The sequence below is a fragment of the Pantherophis guttatus genome, chromosome 7, assembly GCF_059756535.1.
Source record: "Pantherophis guttatus breed Tessera chromosome 7, ASM5975653v1, whole genome shotgun sequence".
NCBI classification, from domain to species: Eukaryota; Metazoa; Chordata; class Lepidosauria; order Squamata; family Colubridae; genus Pantherophis; species Pantherophis guttatus.
Genome location: NC_142069.1, coordinates 82,038,640 through 82,057,593, shown reverse-complemented (window position 1 = coordinate 82,057,593; position 18,954 = coordinate 82,038,640). Strand labels below are relative to the sequence as shown.

At 42.7% G+C, this 18,954-nt stretch overlaps 1 protein-coding gene across 3 annotated transcripts in view; it reads left to right on the top strand.

The window, feature by feature from the left end:
- Nucleotides 1-18,954, top strand: part of DUSP16 (dual specificity phosphatase 16) — a 65,720-nt gene that overhangs the window by 44,114 nt on the left and 2,652 nt on the right. For all 3 annotated transcript variants that reach the window (XM_034440379.3, XM_060684095.2, XM_034440380.3), the window contains exons 4-6: nt 12,492-12,655; nt 13,654-13,813; nt 17,091-17,214. In XM_034440379.3, coding sequence (XP_034296270.2) covers nt 12,492-12,655; nt 13,654-13,813; nt 17,091-17,214 — 448 coding nt within the window. The remainder of the gene's footprint in view (nt 1-12,491; nt 12,656-13,653; nt 13,814-17,090; nt 17,215-18,954) is intronic.

Sequence of the window (18,954 nt, the reverse complement as noted above, 5' to 3'; positions counted from 1 at the left end):
CTGTCACATCCCCGGCCACGCCCACCATGGCCACGCCCACCCAGCCGGTCATTAGGACAAAGAACCGGTTGTTAAATTATTTGAATCCCACCACTGATTACAAAACCTTTATCTTTACTCCAAATTTGGTGGCCTCTGTTGCAGAAAATCAGATGGCGCTGCTACAATACTGGTTTGTTTGTTTTTTAAGTCGTTTTCTGAATATGCCACAGCCTCTTACACCTGCATCGCTCTTTAGGACCCAGGTAAAGTTGTGGTCTCTTGCATAAAGTTGTGAAAAAGAGACCTAGAAAAAAAAATGTGATGGCTGGAGAGACGGGAAAGATACAGCAACATTTGAGAAGAGCATTTTTTCCCCCCTTTTAAAAAGCATTGGGAGAACGATTAAGAAAGAAGAAACATTGTCTTTGTGCTAATTGCTAAATGGTTGTTTTTTTAAAATGTCAGTTCTAGTGCCTCCGTTTTTAAATTAATGGGGAAAAAAAGCAGTGTCAACAACTGCTATCTTTTCAGTCCAAGGTTGGTATGTAAAAGGGTCAGCGATTACCCGAACACTGTATAGATTACAAGGCTGTAAGAAATTAAACAACAGTAACATTTCATTTCCTTCTTGGAATGCCTTGAACGCAGGGAGCCCATTCTGTCATGGCCGCTTTCTATTCTTCCCTTGAAGAGTTTTCAAGGCACAGATTAACAAAATCACGTGGCCTGACCCGTGTGTACCGTCTTTCTTTGGCTCTCTTATCTCTGGAGGGCTGAATAGCCTTATCTCAGCAAGTTGATGACAAACTCTTTAAATGTTTGAGTTCAGAGGTCAATGAGCCGTACAAAAGGCGAAGAGTAGAGAAGGTGCAACAGGTTCTCCGACGTGGCCTAGTCAGCCTCCTGCACCACGGCCAGGGAGGGGGGGCATTTTTGCCCTCCCTGGGCTCTGGAGGTTTTTTTTGAGCCTCCGGGAGGGCAAAAATGGCCTCCCCAGGCTCCAGAAGCCCTCTGGAGGCCGGAAACGGGCCAGTTTCTGGCCTTTCTGAACTTCCGGTAGGCCCGTTTTTCACCCTCCCCAAGCCTCTGTGTGCACTTTCCTGCATCCAGGGGGTAGGAGGGGCCAGCCAGGAGTGGGATTTGGGGGTACTCCGAACTGCACAGAATCTTAGCTAGAGGTTCTCTCGAACCCCTGCGAACCCCCAACCCTGATCTAAACCACCAGCCCCAAAGAGAGTCCGATGATTCAGAACTTCTCTGTGATCTATTAACACCCTGAAGAAATTTAGAGAGTGGTTATATTTCACCAAACCCTCTTGTGGCTTTTGATAGAAAAATCTGGACTTATTTTTACTTCTTCTTTTTTTTAATATTACTTCAACAGTCACAACTTAAATAAAACCTTCTGAAGGGTCAGGATGGAACAGTTAGTCCAGAAAGAATCAGATTATATCTCTCTGCTGGCATGAAACGTCTAAAGTAACGGGAAAATGGGATGGCTTAGCCTTGAGTTGAAGAGGAAGAATCAGTTGTGTAGTCTGTGTAAAATCTACCATTTGTTTAAACCAAGTGAAACCCTGGTGGGTCAATCAAAAAAAAAAAAAAAACTAGCATGGCTCCAGTTAAATTCCAAGAATTTGGCCATTAAAAGATTGAAAGATGAGTAATGGCGGAATCGTGATCCAGATCCCTTAAGAGCGATTGGAAATTGGCAAATGTTTCTTGGCTAATTAAGAGCATCTCTTGCAATTCCCTAACTAATAAGACTATGTAGAAATTGAAACCTTGGAATTTTATGCTAATTGGTGGACTGTTAGGTTGTTTTTTTCCCCCCCATGAGATCAAACTAAAATAAGGCCTGATTTTCAACCAAAGCAGAGCGAACTGATGTTTTGGGCCGTATATTTTGACCAGATGCTATCATAGAAATCCCCGGCGTTTAGTTCGGGAGATTGATTTGAAGTCTTACCTTGTTCCTTTCCTGACATATTTTTCCCGAGACAGATCATCTCAAAGTTCCCACCAGAACTGACGAGCATATAACTTGCCAATTATATTCTGGAGCCGTGTCTCAATCCCCTGGAGAAGTGGGCAGTTTTATCAGAAATATTTCAAAAGCACATCGCGTTCAGCCCCCGTCCTCTCAAATCAGCAATAATGGTTTTTTAAAGAAAATTCTGCTAGGACCATCCCAAGGTTGAATTGTGTTTTTATTTCAGAAACTCAGGACTAACATCAGATATAATGCTGGAATGATTCAGAATAAGCTTCTTCGGTTCCTGAGGGAGGGATCTAAACAGGGTAAATGAAGTATAACTGGGATACGATGAACTTAAGATGGCTTGCCAAAGCCTGTCAGTATCCCTGCTGGCCACAAGAAAAACTAATGACTTCCATAAGTTCTGGATAACAGCCTGTTTTGTCCTTCAAGAGAGATTTATGGGGTTTTTTTTTTTTTCATATCTTGTAGCTCAGGGGCCTCCAAAATTGGCCAGTTTAAGACTTGTGGACTTCAACTCCCAGAAATCCTCAGCCAGCTGACCTCAGCTAAATTACCCATCCGCTCAAAGTCATTTCTTTTCATTTAGATGCATTTGTGATCATCTGTGGTTTGTCTTGAGGGTTTCAGCAATTAAGATTAGCAATCAACTTTTCTTTAACTGGACCTTGGCAGAAGATTTGACGTTCCTGTCTGGTAGAACTTCCTTTCCTTCTGTGATAAGACTTTCTGCTGTATAGTAGTGGCCAAAATTGTGGAAACCTTTTGGGAAAAGTGTATTTGTGAGGTTTGATACCTAATAACATCACTTTTTTTTTTTTTTTTGAGTTTCAAGATAATCCTATTCCACTGCTGGAATGGCCTGGGAATAGCCCAGACTTTAACACAATTGAAAATCTATGGAGCCGACTAAAGAAACTTGTTAGTCAGAAGCGACCCAGCAATAAAACCCAGTTAATAGAAGCCATCCTTAAATCTTGGTTTCACATTATAACAGCTGCAGAACTAAAAGACTTGGTTCCCTCCATGGGAAGACGTTGTAAGCCCGTAATTCATGCTAAAGGTTACCCAACTAAGTATTAACTGACATGGTGATCATTTCTGTATATTTCGTTTTTCCTACGTGTTTCACTTTTCTTCTTTATACTGTAACTGCTCTTCTAATAGCAAATCCTTCATAAAAGTTATTGCATCACATTCTTGATTAAATTATCTTTCCACTGATATATAATTTTATGGTACTACTCCCAAAAAACGTGGTGTTATTAGCTAGTTTTTAGAAAATACATTTTTCCCCAAAAGGTTTCCACAATTTTGGCCACTACTGTATGATTGAGGAGACACTAAGTTTTTGAGGATCTCCTTCTATACCATCCGTGACGATTTTAATACATGCAATCTTTTTCTCTTCTGAATCTTTATGAGCACGGATTTCTCTTCTCTCCGTTGGGAAGAGAACCTCAGCTCAGCCTGATTGAGAATATTACGCCTTGTGTCTCCATCTGTTTGTCTTGCCTTGTCTTAAGAGACTATGCTCTTGCTATTTGAGATAAGTTGTTTATGCATCTTGTACAATCCAGAGGTGGTGTTTCACATAATTTTACCACCGGTTCGCCACGCATAAAAAATGTGAGCTTGCGTCTTCCGTGCAAGCGTGCGGACTTCCGTGCATGTGCTTTGCTCACACATGTGGCTTGCACACATGCGCACGGTGTAGCAAACATGGCTAAATAGGATGGCATAGCACCGGGGTGGGGGGCGAGGGCGGGCCCACTCACAAGTCGCCACTACTAGTCCGCAGGTCACCACTACCAGTTCACACGAACCGGCTGAGTATCACCACTGCTATAATCCCAAAAAAGAGCTCTTTGTCTGAAAAATCATATGCGGAGTAAACATTAATTGGAAAATATCAACATTCTCTTATATGTCCATTGCATCTGGGCATCCATATGATTTCTTCCAGCCTATCAGATAGAATTTGGCATTCTTGGGAACTTAATTACTGTTTATAATGTCATTTCCCTTTGTTGATACTATTCACTGCTATTTTCAAGATCACTGTTTTGGTTAAGAAGAGCCGCCGTTCTTCTGGTGGGCAGTAAGACTGACATCAGAAGGTTTAGGAAAATGCAATGGTTTCACATGCGATTCTCAATATTGTTTTCATATGAATTCTTCTTGGCTTGCTCTGAGTTAGTTTCCATTCCTTCCAAGTTCAAAGGAATTTAGCGGTATCTGGTCCTATTTTGCTTGCGTCTCTTAACAGTTTCTAAACCCCTGTTCTGTCTTGACATCTCAGTTTTTTAAGATTTAAGCCAATCTATTGTAGTACGTTAGTAGCCAAGGGTTGGTTATAGATTGAGATCACCATCTGGGCAAGAAGAGAGAAATATTTAGCCATCCAATCTAAGTCAAGCTTGGGGGATGGTAATAGAACAGTGGTGGGTTTCACATTATGTTACTACTGGTTCATCTCGCGTGAGCATGCTCGCTTTGTGTGCACGCCTGCCTTCTGCACATGTACTTTGCTCACGCACGCATCTTCCGTGCATGCGCCCAGCCTCAAAAACATGCCTAAATGGGATGGCATAGAGCCGGGGCGATTTCCGCTACCAGTTCAGGCGAACCAATCTGAACCGGCTGAATACCACCTCTGTAACAAAACTAAAAAAACCCCACCCTATCAAAGCAGAAATACTCATCGGGAAAAGTTCAGAGCTCTCTCAAAGAAGGCCTGGTCTACCTTCATTTCTAAATCATTGGATTGGATTGGATTAAGATTAGGATTATTGCTAATCTCCTATTTGGAGCCTTTGTAAACCACCTTACCTGAGCTTCTCCTGCCTAAATATTTCAGCTTCTGTGGGCTTCTTTTTTTTTTTTAGTTTTGTTATCCATTTGAAACATTTCGATCCACACCAAACATCTGCTGGCTTCTCCTTTTGGACAGCAAGATCTGGAAACTATGCGAATGGCATCCGCGATCTGACTGTGGCGTAATTTGGAAGGGTTTTGCAAAAATAAAGCCGTTGAAACTGAATGCTCCAAGATGTATCACAAGTGTTTTCGATCTGGGGAGACATCTCTTTGTTTTGGTTGGGGTGGGAGATGACTGGAACTGCTTCTAAAAATTCAAAACATCTGTGCGTAGTAGCCGGAGCAAATGACGATGATTATTTATTCTCTACCATTGAACTCTTTCAATCTCTTTCTCTGTGACTTGTTTATATCTTTCATGGGTAATGATCAAGTTATCCACTTCAGAAATGAACTCTCTAATAGTTGGGATGAGTGTTTCATGCCAGGACAAGTTTCCACAAATTTTCGAATGTTTATTAATCTGAAAGTACCGGTATAACTAAAGTTTATTTTAAAATTGGCCAGTTGGTGACTGTAGAAATAATGTTTGAGTCATGTTAGTAAGGATTGATTTTAATTTATTAGTGCAAATATAAATTCTTACTTCTGATATGATGTATGTGCCTGCCTGGGTAGGTGTGTGTGCATTGCCCTAAATTCATCAGCTAGCTGAAAGGGAAGCAGTATGCTCCCTCCCATATTGGGGTAGACCAAGTCCTTCGACAGAAAAACACTTAATCTCTCCCTTGGTTCAAGCTGATAAAGGGAGGAGAACTTGTGGCTCAGAGGTTAATACAACTGCCTAATATTCTGGCAGCTCAAGTTCGAATCCGAGTAAGGGTATGGCTAGCTGATGAGAGCTAAATAGCATGAAATAGATCTATACTAGTCACCCTTTATTTCTTTATCAGCAAATATAAATTTGGTATAAAATGATTTGCTGTGAATGTGACTGCTTGAGGGCTCTTGGATTGGAGCTGAAAGGCAAAAGGGAAGCAGTACGTATGTATGTATGTATGTATGTATGTATGTATGTATGTATGTATGTATATGCACATTGGGGTTAATTGACTCTAGTTGAGTACAGATAGTCCTAGATTTATGACTATAATTCAGACCAGAATTTACATCACTAAGCAAAGCAGCTGCTTAGTGAGTCATGCTGATTTTATCACCTTTTCTGCCACAGATATTAAGCAAATCACTGCAGTTGTGAAGCGAATCATAAGATCGTTAAGCAAATCTGGTTTCTCCCCATTGACTTCACTTGTTGGAAGCCAGCTGGGAAAGTTGCAAATGTCAACATTCTTGGTGGACATAATAACTTAACTTTTAGCCACACCAGGAGCATCCATGGCGCGGAGGTCAAAAAAGTCAAGAGGAAGGCCACAACTGCGTGAAAGAAACCATGTTCCTCTATTATGTGCACCACGCACGCAATGCACATTAGAAAGGGGATAGAGCAGGGGTGTCAAACTCTGTTGTGGCCCGTCAGTGGCCTGTGCAGATTGTAGCTGATTCCAACAACAAGGAGGCTGGTGTGATGCTGCGTCAGCAGCCTGTGCAGCTGGCGCTCGAGTCAGACAATGAGGAGGCTGGAGAAGATGTGGTGCCAGAGGCGGGGATTCAGCCAGGACCTTCAGAACCACCAGAAGCTTCTTTAAGTGAAGAGGACGAAGAGGAGGAGCCCCTTCTCGATGCACAGGCGCGCAGAGTGGCCAAAAGGCAGGAGTGGCTCCTCAGGAGGAGGTCTCCTCGAGAGTAAGGCTTGGGGCTAATTGGCCACTCCCTGAGCCTATTTAAGGAGGAACGCCAACTGAAGCAATTTGTAGGGAACAACTTTAGTTCACTCTCCTTCATGTCTGCAAAATTGCTTCTGGGCTTTCTGCCAACTCTAGTAAGACTGTGATTACCTTATCTTAGAATTCTGGTAGGCTGTTAAGACAGTTCATTAACAGCCTTTGAATGATAAAGACTAAGTTATTTGAGTAAAATAAGCTTTGTATAGAGTTTGTGTGTGCTGTGTTCTTTGGGGTCCGTAGCTGGGGCAGAACAAACTCAAGGCCCGGGGGGCGGATCCGGTCCACAGGGTGCTTAGATCTGGCCGTTAGGGCTGCCCTGGAAACAGTGAAGGACTGGCCCGCGGTGCCTCTGCCAGTGAAAACGGAGCTTGGGAGGGCCACTGGCGGCCCTCCCGAGCTCCGTTTTCACTGGTAGACGGTTGCAGGAGGCCATCACAGCTGAAAACGGAGCTCGGGAGCCCGTTTTCACTGGCAACATGCTTGAGCCACCACAGGCACCCCCAACACAAGTGATGTCGAGCTGGCAACTCCCACCCTGGCCCCCCGAGGTCAAACATAAACCTGATGTTGCCCTCAATGAAATCGAGTTTGACACCCCTGGGATAGAGCTTCAGTTCCATTGTCACGGCTCCTATCCCTGGAAACAGAATAAACCAGGAGTGAAATCCAGCAGGTTCTGACAGGTTCTGGAGAACCAGTAGCAGAAATTTTGAGTAGTTTGGAGAACCAGCAAATACCACCTCTGTCTGGCCCCAGAGTGGGGTGGGAATGGAGTTTTTGCAATATCCTTCTCTCAGGAGTGGGGAGGGAATGGGGATTTTACAGTATCCTTCCCCTGCCACGCTCACCAAGCCCCACCATGCACACCAAGCCACGCCCACAGAACCGGTAGTAAAAAAATTTGGATTTCACTACTGGAATAAACCCAGAAATTATCATTTTAGCTGAACACGCAAGTAATCTAGATTTTAAATTTCTTAAGGGTATGGTGAGCCACAACTGTCATATATAGATCTCCCTTTCTCAACCTTGACAATTTTAAGCTGTGTGGACCTCAACTCCCAGCACTAAAGTTGCCAACATTGAAAAACGTTGATGTAGAATCTCAGCCTTGGCTGCGCTCCTCAAGTTGGGGAAATGGACCAAGAACATCTCAACGAATGCCAAGATTTTCGGCGGAGTTGTTCCTTTATCCCAGAGGTCTTCAAACTTGGCAGCTTTTAAGACTTGTGGACTTCAACTCCCAGAATTCTCCAGCCAGCTTTGCTGCTTTATTCCCAAATGGGGGATAGTTACACAATCAAGATCTGGAAAAAGGTCAACCAGAGAGATTCTGGTTGTTTATTTATGGTTGGGCTAAAAAAGCCCAAGTCTTTTGCTTAAGTAATGGTTGCAGTGAGTGGTTTAGGGGGCAGAAAAGGAGAAAAAAAAAGGTGAAAACTGATGCAAATATGAACTCTTCTTTTTTCTCCCGTGCTATTCTTAAGAGATAACTCTTGCCCGTTCTGTAATGTTGAGAATTCCTTGAAGGAAAACCCAACGGATCTTGAACTTGAACTTGCCCTAGTCAGAGGAAAATCTTGGGCGTTAATCAGAGTAAAATATCGAAACCTTCTCCCCAGTTTTTCTCCCCGTTCTCAACAGCCAGATCATTAAATACTTGGAAAGCCCGCAAGCTTAGATTGTGTGTGCAAAGTTACAGGAGGTGTTTGGTTTCTGAAAAACCAAACAAAAGCCATTGGAGTTTTCTTCACCACAAATGGCTTTTGGCGCCTTGAGTTGGTTTCGTGAAACACCCCTCCGAGAATTGCAGCCACAAGTAATAAACCAGACAAGCCAGCACTGGAAACGCTGCACGCTGTATTAACACGGGGAAATATCCAGAAACCACCAGCTAAATAAAACAGCTGGAAGTCGGTTAGTGTCAGACTAAAGACCCACGGATTAAAAAAAAAAAAATAAGCTCTTGTTTTTGCAAACTGATAAAGAGAACGGGAGGATATTCTTGAACCTCCCAAGTTTAGATGTCTTCTACAACAAAATGCTAAGAAATAGTTTGACAAAACGGACATTTTCAGCTGTGCTGCGATGTTCGTTAACATAATCTTCTTGATGGGAAAAATCAAATGTCTATAATAAAGGGTAATTATCCAGGGCATCCGCTGCGATTTAAATGTTGACATTTCCTTCTGCAAAATTCAACTCTCCTATAAGTTAAATTCAGATTTTGAAACTTCACGATCATAACTGCGTGGTTTCGTTGTGTCGTTTAGTAAATATTAATTTCTATATAAAAAAACTTACCACTACCGGAACTAACTAACGGGACCGTGATATAGGATAGGATAGGATAGGATAGGATAGGATAGGATAGGATAGGATAGAATAGAATAGAATAGAATAGAATAGAATAGAATAGAATAGAATAGAATAGAATAGAATAGAATTCTTATATGGGCCAAGTGTGATTGGACACACAAGGAATTTGTCTTTGGTGCATATGATCTCAGTGTACATAAAAGAAAAGATACATTCATCAAGAATCATAAGGTACACAACTTAATGAGAGTCATAGGGAACAAATAAGCAATCAATATTGGTTACTATTCTATGCCTGCTAATGATTTCTGTATGATAAAATATGAAAAAGGCAAGAAATCAACAAATGCTTGCTATATATGGTAATAATTATTTTTTTTAAAAAAATCTATGCTACCCACTTTTAATTACTAGGTTAATTGGTAGACAAGAGGCAATAAACAAGGTAGATGTCTGAAAAAGTAGAAAGAAGTGTGGGTGAATGAGTGGTAGCTGAGAGAGAGAATTCCTAATTCTAAATTCTAAACAGGGTTTATTTATTTAAAACATTCCTATGCTTCTTAAAAGGGATGTGGTGGCTAAGACACTGAGCTTGTCGATCGAAAGGTCGGCAGTTCAGCGGTTCGAATCCCTAGTCCCACGTAATGGGATGACCTCCCGTTACTTATCCCAGCTTCTGCCAACCTAGCAGTTCAAAAGCACGTTAAAAAAATGCAAGTAGAAAAATAGGGACCACCTTTGGTGGGAAGGTAACAGCGTTCCGTTTAGCCATGTTGGCCACATGACCACAGAGACATCTTCGGACAGCGCTGGCTCTTCGGCTTTGAAACTGAGATGAGCACACTGCCCCCTAAAGTCGGGAACGACTAACACATATATGCGAGGGGAACCTTTACCTTTACCTTATGCTTCTTATGCCAAAGATGAGTCCAGTAATTAGGGGAAGTTGCAGAAGCCACCAGTGTCCATCGGATATCTGAGTGGCTTCTGTGATCATCGGTGCTCCTTCTGTAGACTTAGTGAGGAGGATAGGAATATCTCCTAGCCAACTAGAGTACCATGATTTTCCATTGCGAGCAAACTCAGCCAAAATATTTTGAAATGTTGGTCATTACATCAGGCACATTTAGGGTGGGTGTTTCTTCAGTGACTCTCCATGGCTCTGTCATCTTCCAGTCTTTTCCTTGTTGCGTGGGTGGCAGCTCTGATGAGCACACACTGAGTCCGCGGAGGGCTCTAATTAGGCAAACCATAAGAAACTGGATTGTAGCCACACCATGGTAGATAGTAGTATCTATCCATGCGTACCAGAGATGGTATTCACCAGGTTCTGGCCAGTTCTGGAGAACCAGTAGCAGAAATTTTGAGTAGTTTGGAGAACCGGTAAATACCACCTTTGACTGGCCCTGCCCGCATCTATTCTCTGCCTCCCAAGTCCCCGCTGATCGGGAGGAAATGGAGATTTTACAGTATCCTTCCCTGCCATGCCCACCAAGCCACGCCCACCAAGCCACACCCACAGAACCGGTAGTAAAAAAAATTGAATCCCACCACTGATGCCTACCATATCAGTAAACTGAAAGGGGGAAAATATTGTTTTAGTTGTTCCACCCTTCTTCACTTGACATACATCATTTCATCAATAATGTTTATTACTTAAGTTCTTGTAAGGTCATGTTTGTTTCAACAGTGATAGTACATTCCCAGATTGTTTTCAATTTTTCCAAGCAGTGGGAAGGTCTCTTGCCTTGACTTCATATGTTCCAGATATGTAAAATTGAGTTTTGTTTTGATGCTTCTGGTGAGCTATCTACATTTCTTTTATTGTCTATTATTTGTTCTTGTTCAGTTTAATGTGTTCTCAGCACTGTAAAGCAGTATATAAGTGCTATTGCTATTGCATATCAAAAACAGAATAGAATAGAATAGAATAGAATAGAATAGAATAGAATAGAATAGAATAGAATAGAATTCTTTAATGGCCAAGTGTGATTGGACACACAAGGAATTTGTCTTGGTGCATACGCTCTCGGTGTACATAAAAGAAAAGATATATTCATCAAGAATCATAAGGTACAACACTTAATGATAGTCCTAGGGAAACAGTCAATATAAATCTTAAGGATACCAGCAACAAGGTTACAGTCATACAGTCATAAATGGGAGGAGATGGGTAATAGGAACAATGAGAAGATTAGTAGTAATACAGCCTAATGTGAATAGTCTGACAGTATTGAGGGAATTATTTGTTTAGCAGAGTAATGGCATTCGGGAAAAAACTGTTCTTGTCTTGTTGTCTTGGTGTGCAGAGATCTATAGTGTCGTTTTGAGGGTAGGAGTTGAAACAGTTTATGTCCAGGATGCGAGGGGTCTGTAGATATTTTTACAGTCCTCTTTTTGACTCGTGCAGTATATAGGTCCTCAATGGAAGGCAGGTTGGTAGCAATTATTTTTTCTGCAGTTCTAATGTTGCACAGTTGTAAAGAATTTGGGAAGCTGATTGTTGAGAGACAAACTGTCAAAAGGAGGAGAGAACCAAAGTCTCTTTTGAATTGTGTGACGCGGTGAATTTTATAGTTAGAGGGACTTTTCAAGAAGTTCTTGGTGAAAGTAGCAAGGGCTTCCATTTGTGTTTGGGGAAGATTTTGCTCTTCCTTGTTGCAGAAGTGATTCTCTGGGGAACGTATCCTATATATTTCACTTTTTCAGCTGCACTGAAGATAAAAGCAAAAAAAAAAAGTGTTGGAGAACACTGAAGCCACATTGAATTTAGAATAGAATAGAATAGAATAGAATAGAATAGAATAGAATAGAATAGAATAGAATAGAATAGAATAGAATAGAATAGAATAGAATAGAAATAGACTAGACTAGAAAACATGGAATAGAATAGGTAGGGTAGGGTAGAGTAGAATAGAATAGAATAGAATAGAATAGAATAGAATAGAATAGAATAGAATAGAATAACAGAGTTGGAAGGGACCTTGGAGGTCTTCTAGTCCAACCCCCTGCTTAGGCAGGAAACCCTATACCACTTCAGACAAATGGTTGTCCAATCTCTTCTTAAAAACTTCCAGTGTTGGAGCATTCACAACTTCTGGAGGCAAGTTGTTCCATTGATTAATTGTTCTCACTGTCAGGAAATTTCTCCTTAGTTCTAAGTTGCTTCTCTCCTTGATTAGTTTCCACCCATTGCTTCTTGTCCTGCCCTCTGGTGCTTTGGAGAATAGCTTGACTCCCTCTTCTTTGTGGCAGCCCCTGAGATATCGGAACACTGCTCTCATGTCTCCCCTAGTCCTTCTTTTCATTAAACTAGACATACCCAGTTCCTGCAACCGTTCTTCCTATGTTTTAGCCTCCAGTCCCCTCATCATCTTTGTTGCTCTTCTTTGCACTCTTTCTAGGGTCTCCAAATCTTTTTTACATCATGGCGATTATATTAGCAAATTAGGAAAGTGATTTGAGGTGGATGTTGCTGTTATTATTTGAAACAAAAATTGGAAACCTGCACACTTTCTTTCGTTCAGGTGGATTTGCTGAATTTTCCAACTGTTTCCCTGGCCTTTGCGAAGGAAAATCTATCCTGGTGCCTTCCTGCATTTCTCAGCCTTGCTTGCCGGTTTCCAACACGGGCCCCACCCGGATTCTCCCCCACCTGTATCTGGGGTGCCAAAGAGACGTCCTCAACAAGGTAGGTAGGAAATGGGATTGGGGGATGGGGTGGAGATCACGGGGCATGTGAGCCCCATAGCAAACATGGCAGGGCAGGGCTTCCTAAGCGCTCTAAACGCTGCGTAAATTGAGGCCATCCTTGTTTATCCTTGATTATAGATCAGGGGTGTCAAACTGGATTTCTCCGAGGGCCGGATCAGCATTGTAGTTCTCCTCCATGGGACAGTGGAGGACGGGGAGGAGATGAGATGTCGCCTCCTGCAGCACACTGGTGGCCAAAATGGGGTATGGGGGGGGGGCACATGCTCCGTTTTCAGCCTGGATGGCCTCCTGCAGCACTATGTCGGCCAAAACGAGGCACGGAGGACCGCCTGTGGGGTTTGACTGCTTAAAGGCACCGCGGGCCGGTCATTTGCTATTTCCACGCCGGCCCCGTGGGCCACATTTAAGCACCCCGTGGGTCAGATCCAGCCCGTGGGCCTTAACACCCCTGTTATAGATAATGAAAGCTCAAAGAAGGGATACAGCACTGGCTGTATCCAAGTAGAATGCGTTGCCCCACTCACTCGAGTAGGGTGAACACACTTTGGATGGTAACAGTGTAATCTTGTAGGATCTGCTAACCTGCTAAAGTGATGCCTGACCTTAGGAGTTATCTCCCCCTACTCTTCCCATGTTCACTTGGCCCCAACTCAGGTGGTCTTTTTGGAAGGCTTTAAAAAGGGGGCAGTTTCTCCAAGCAGGAGAATAGGGATGTGAGCCACGTGGAAATCAAAGAGCCGCGGTGGCGCAGTGGTTAGAGTGCAGGACTGCAGGCTACTTCTGCTGACTGCTGGTTGCCAGCAATTTGGCAGTTCAAGTCCCACCAGCCTTCCATCCTTCCGAGGTGGGTAAAATGAGGACCCAGATTGTTGGTGGGGCAATAAACCGCTTAGAGAGGGCTGTAAAAGCACTGTGAAGTGGTGTATACAAGTCTTAAGTGGTATTGCTATTTATAAATATGACTTCTTTTCACAGGAGCTAATGCAACAGAATGAGATTGGCTATGTGTTAAACGCCAGCAATACATGTCCCAAACCTGACTTCATCCCAGAGTCCCACTTCTTAAGGGTGCCGGTGAACGACAGCTTCTGTGAGAAGATCTTTCCTTGGCTGGACAAGTCCGTGGACTTCATAGGTAAAAAAGGTTTGAGTTAACCAGGGTTTCTTTACGACTCCAGGAATGCATTTCCATCCACTGTTTTCGGGTAGGTTTCTAGGTTTTGAGAAAGGGCTTCCACCTGAGCAGCAGCAGAAACATTCAGGGAGGGTCAAAAGTCAAGGATTGCAACTACATAACCAACTCACAACTCACAACTCATTTTTTAAGGGTGTGAATTGGGCAGTTGTAGCTGCCATCTTGATTTTCTGTGTTCTGACCTAGGCTTCCTTAGAAAGCATAAAGCACAATCTTAGTCCCAGCAAACCTCTTTTATTCATTTGGCTGTGAATTATTGTCATTCCCAGTCCAAAAGGCTTCACAAACAGTCTTTCAGGAGAATGTTTATAAACACCCACCTTATCTCCCTTGGAATGCTGCCAGAGAACTAATTGCCAAACGCAGGACAAGGCCAAACTTAGCACAGAGTCAAACAGAACTTTCCAAAGCTTGAACCAACCAGATGGACTAATTGCTTCCTGCAAAAGCTCACATCCCGTTTGCTCCTTTTATATCATATGGGAGGGGCCAATCATCTCCAAGCCTTACTCCCAAGTGGACCCTGTTTTCTTAATTGTTCTTCTCTTCTGGCAGCTCTGCGCATGCGCACACTGGGAACAGGCTCACGCTGTTCTTCTGCCTCGCTGATGTCAGACTCTGGAAGCTCCAGAGGCAGCAAAGAACTACCAGATGGCCTTGGCCCCCTCTCTGCCTCCGACTCAGAGCCCTCGTCCGCGCCTTCCCCAGACTCCAGGACTGGCCCACATTCCTCCCCAACCTCCTCACTGTCCGAATCTGCTGCCAGCTCTGCTGGCGGGCCACAACATTCTGATTCCCTCCTGCAGATGCCCCTAGGGTAGCAGAGAAGCAAGCATGTCACAATTATTAAGGATTGAAGTACACAGGAGTGTGGAGTGGCACCCTGGTTGCCAATTAATACTGCCTTTCCCATATGTCTGCTTTCCATAAATGCTGAGTTGACACACGATCATGGGAAAAAACATGCTTGGTTTTTAGGAGTGCCATGGATTACTTTTTGAACATGATATGTTCCTTCTTCTCCAATTTCAGCTATTTTTCTCAGGGATGTTTTTATAGCCAATTTGTTAAAGTGTTATAGAAGAAGGAGCATAAGGGTGTCAACTATCTTGATTTTTTTGTACCACACCCTGCAAATAGTCCTGGATATACAGGAGATTCAGACTAAACCAGGGGTCGGCAACCTTAAACACTCAAAGAGCCACAAAGGTCCTAACCGGAAGCCCCCGTTCAATTCTGGAGCTGACCGGAAGTCAGGTTCCCCCACCATAGAGTCTCCTCCTAGCCCGGCGTCCTTTTTCCTCTGCTGACCAGAAGTCTGGTTCTCCCACCATAGTGTTTCCTCCTAGCATGGCGTCCTTTTTCCTCTGCCTGTCCTAACCAAAAGCCCTATCAATTGTGGAGCCGACCAGCGACAGGGTGCCGCAGCAGAGGGATGAATAGAGCCACATGCGGCTCCAGAGCTGCGGGTTGCTGACCCTTGGTCTAAACTGACTGTGTTCCCATCATCCCTCTGGAGAGAGATTTGCTGAGACTTTGAGGCTTGAGATGGTTAAATTTGGGGTGAAGCACAAAGAAAACGTCCAGGCTGCTATGTTCTTGATGACGTTTCTGTCTAAAATGATAAGTATGTTGCCTTATATAACCTCTACAGTGAAAGTATGCAGGTAGCCCTATATACATAAACAAGTCATTTGTAAATGGTTGCAAGAACCGGGGTATGTCAACTCTAACAAAGAGAAGGACTAGAGGTGACAAAGCAGTCTCAAATATATATAGATAGATAGATAGATAGATAGATAGATAGATAGATAGATAGATAGATAGATATAGATAGATAGATATAGATATAGATATAGATATAGATATATAGATATATATAGATATATATAGATATATATAGATATATATAGATATATATGTGTGTGTGTGTGTGTGTGTGTGTGTGTGTGTGTATTTTCGTGGGTGTTTGTATGTAGGTCTTTGGTTATTCAGGTTTTCTCCCGCGTAATATTGGAGGTGTCTTGGCAACGTTTCCACGAAGTCTCATTCGGCATCTTCAGGCTGGTGTTCTCGGCTTCGTGCTTCTAGGAGCAATGTGACACATTGCTCCTAGAAGCACGAAGCCGAGAACACCAGCCTGAAGATGCCGAATGAGACTTCGTGGAAACGTTGCCAAGACACCTCCAATATTACGCGGGAGAAAACCCGAATAACCAAAGACCTACATATATATATATATATATATATATATATATATATATATATATATATATATATATATATGTATATGTATATGTATATGTATATGTATATGTATATGTATATGTATATGTATATGTATATGTATATATGTACACACACACACACACACACACACACACACACACACACACACACACATATATATATATATATATATACACACCAATATTTGAGGGGCTCCACAGAGAAGAGGGGGTCAGCCTATTCTCCAAAGCACTTGAAGGCAGGACAAGAAGCAACAAATGGAAGATCATTAAAGAGAGAAGCAACCTAGAACTAAGGACAAATTTCCTGACAGTGAGAACAATTAATCAGTGGAATGGCTTGACTTCAGAAGTTATGGGTGCTCCGTCACTAGAGGCTTTTAAGAATTGGACAGCCAGCGGGTTGGACTAGAAGACCTCTAAGGTCCCTTCCAACTCTTATTATTTTGTATTCTGTTTTACAAAGCTATTAGCTGCAGAGGAAACATGGGTGAGTAAGAAGGGCTAGCCAATCATTCACTATTCCCAAGAGCCCGAATTAGCTTTCTGTACAGTATTGTACGTAACCTTTAATCACTGCCTGTGTTAATTTCCCTTTTTGTTTTCACCTCCCCAGTTTTTGCTCCTTTACCGAAAGCTCTGGGGGAAGAAAAAAAACTTCTGCACTTACATTTGATCTTGCAAATTGGATCTGGAGCCCAAGTGTCCATATGCAGCTCAGCCCCGTGGGACAATAATTCATAATAATATAGACATTTTAAACACATCCAAGATGCAACTGACCCTAACGGTTGACATTAAAATACAGTTGTTTTAAGTGCAGCGTTTCAATCGATAAAATAATCCATTTATCGACTTCCCCCACCAACAAGGATGAGCCTGATTATTTTACATGCAGAAGAACTTCTGATTTTCCTTCTTTTTAGAGCACCCCGAGATTGATTTTTGTTTCTCTTTGCTTGCCGCAGAAAAAGCCAAAGCTTCAAACGGTTGTGTCTTAGTCCACTGTTTAGCCGGAATATCACGCTCAGCCACAATTGCCATCGCCTATATCATGAAAAGGATGGATATGTCTTTAGATGAGGCCTACAGGTAAGGAAGGGGAAGAATTCTTTTCAGCCTGATGAAACTCAAACCGGGGAGGTTGGGACTTAACTATTTCCAGCATCATGGTTGGAAAAATGGCTTCCATGGGGTCAGTTTGAGACCACATAGACTGATATGATAGAAACGGCGTCCCCGTTTCTCATTCATTAAGAGTGATATGATCTTGAATCTCTAGCTTTCCTAAGAACCTCTGGTGGATTGCATTTCTGATTTACCTACCTTAAAGGTTCCCCTCGCAGATAGGTGCTAGTCGTTCCCGACTCTAGGGGGCGGTGCTCATCTCTGTTTCAAAGCCGAAGAGCCAGCGCTGTCCGGAGACGTCTCCGTGGTCATGTGACTGGCATGACTAAACGCCAAAGGCGCACGGAACGCTGTTACCTTCCCACCAAAGTGGTCCCTATTTTTCTACTTGCATTTTTTACGTGCTTTTGAACTGCTAGGTTGGCAGAAGCTGGGACAAGTAACGGGAGCTCACCCCGTCACACGGCACTAGGGATTCAAACCGCTGAACTGCCGGCCTTTCAATTGACAAGCTCAGCGTCTTAGCCACTGAGCCACTGCATCCCCTTTTATCTACTTTACTATGTCACTATTTATTGTGCGTGACTGATAACCAATGGCTTAGTGACTCAGTTATGAGAGACCCACAAAAAGATTCTTATGACCCAGATTCAAAGTTCCAATGACTGCCCCACCCGCCAGTGATCACATGATCACATATTGGGCATCTGGCCTGCATTTATGGCTGTTTGCAGCATCCCACGGTCCCATTATTATTATTATTTTGCTGGAAATGAGGTTTACTCATGCCAGCGCCCATTGTGGAGAACGGGTTCTTTTAACGACCATGGTATTCGCTTAACGACTGGTGTCATGAAATCAGATCAGTCACATGATCGCTCGCTTAACAATCAGCACAATTTACAACTGGAAATTCTGGGCTCAGTTATGCTCGTACATTGAGGAGTACCCGTATCCCACTGCAATCCAGTTGAATTTGTTTGGCTTACATGAACGAAAGCTGTTGAAAACATCCACGGCACCATTTATAAATGTAACATCAATTTTAATAGCCGAGGTGGCGCAGTGGTTAGAGTGCAGCACTGCAGGCTACTTCAGCTGACTGCTAGCTGCAGTTCAGCAGTTCAAATCTCACCGGTTCAAGGTCGACTCAGCCTTCCATCCTTCTGAGGTGGATAAAATGAGGACCCAGATTGTTGGAGGCAATATGCTGACTGTAAACCACTTAGAGAGGGCTGTAAAAGCACTGTGAAGCGGTATATAAGTCTAAGTGTTATTGTTATTATTATTATTAATAGCACTAAAAATAACAACTTGTGGGAAAAATCCAAGAAAAAAAAATTCTCTCTTCACAGCTTAAATTATTCTCTGGAACAATTCGGTCCTTTAACAGCTTCTACTGATTACAGAAAGACTATAGTCTTTTTTCCCACCAACAATTCATCTTTCAAACGTTAGAGTAGTTTTGGATTCTGTAAGGTGGTAACGGAAGCACATTAAGAGAACAATCTCAATCTGAAATTCAAGATTGCTTTCCTGTTGGGTAGAGAGCTGCCTCTCTTTAAAAACCAAACCAAACCATGCTGCCTGGAGACAAAATTTAACCAGCTGTGTATTTGTTTCTGGTTTTAATAAAGTGTACAGTATTTCTGCCCAGACTATATATAGTGTAATACATTTGGATTTGTAGAATCAAGGAGCCAG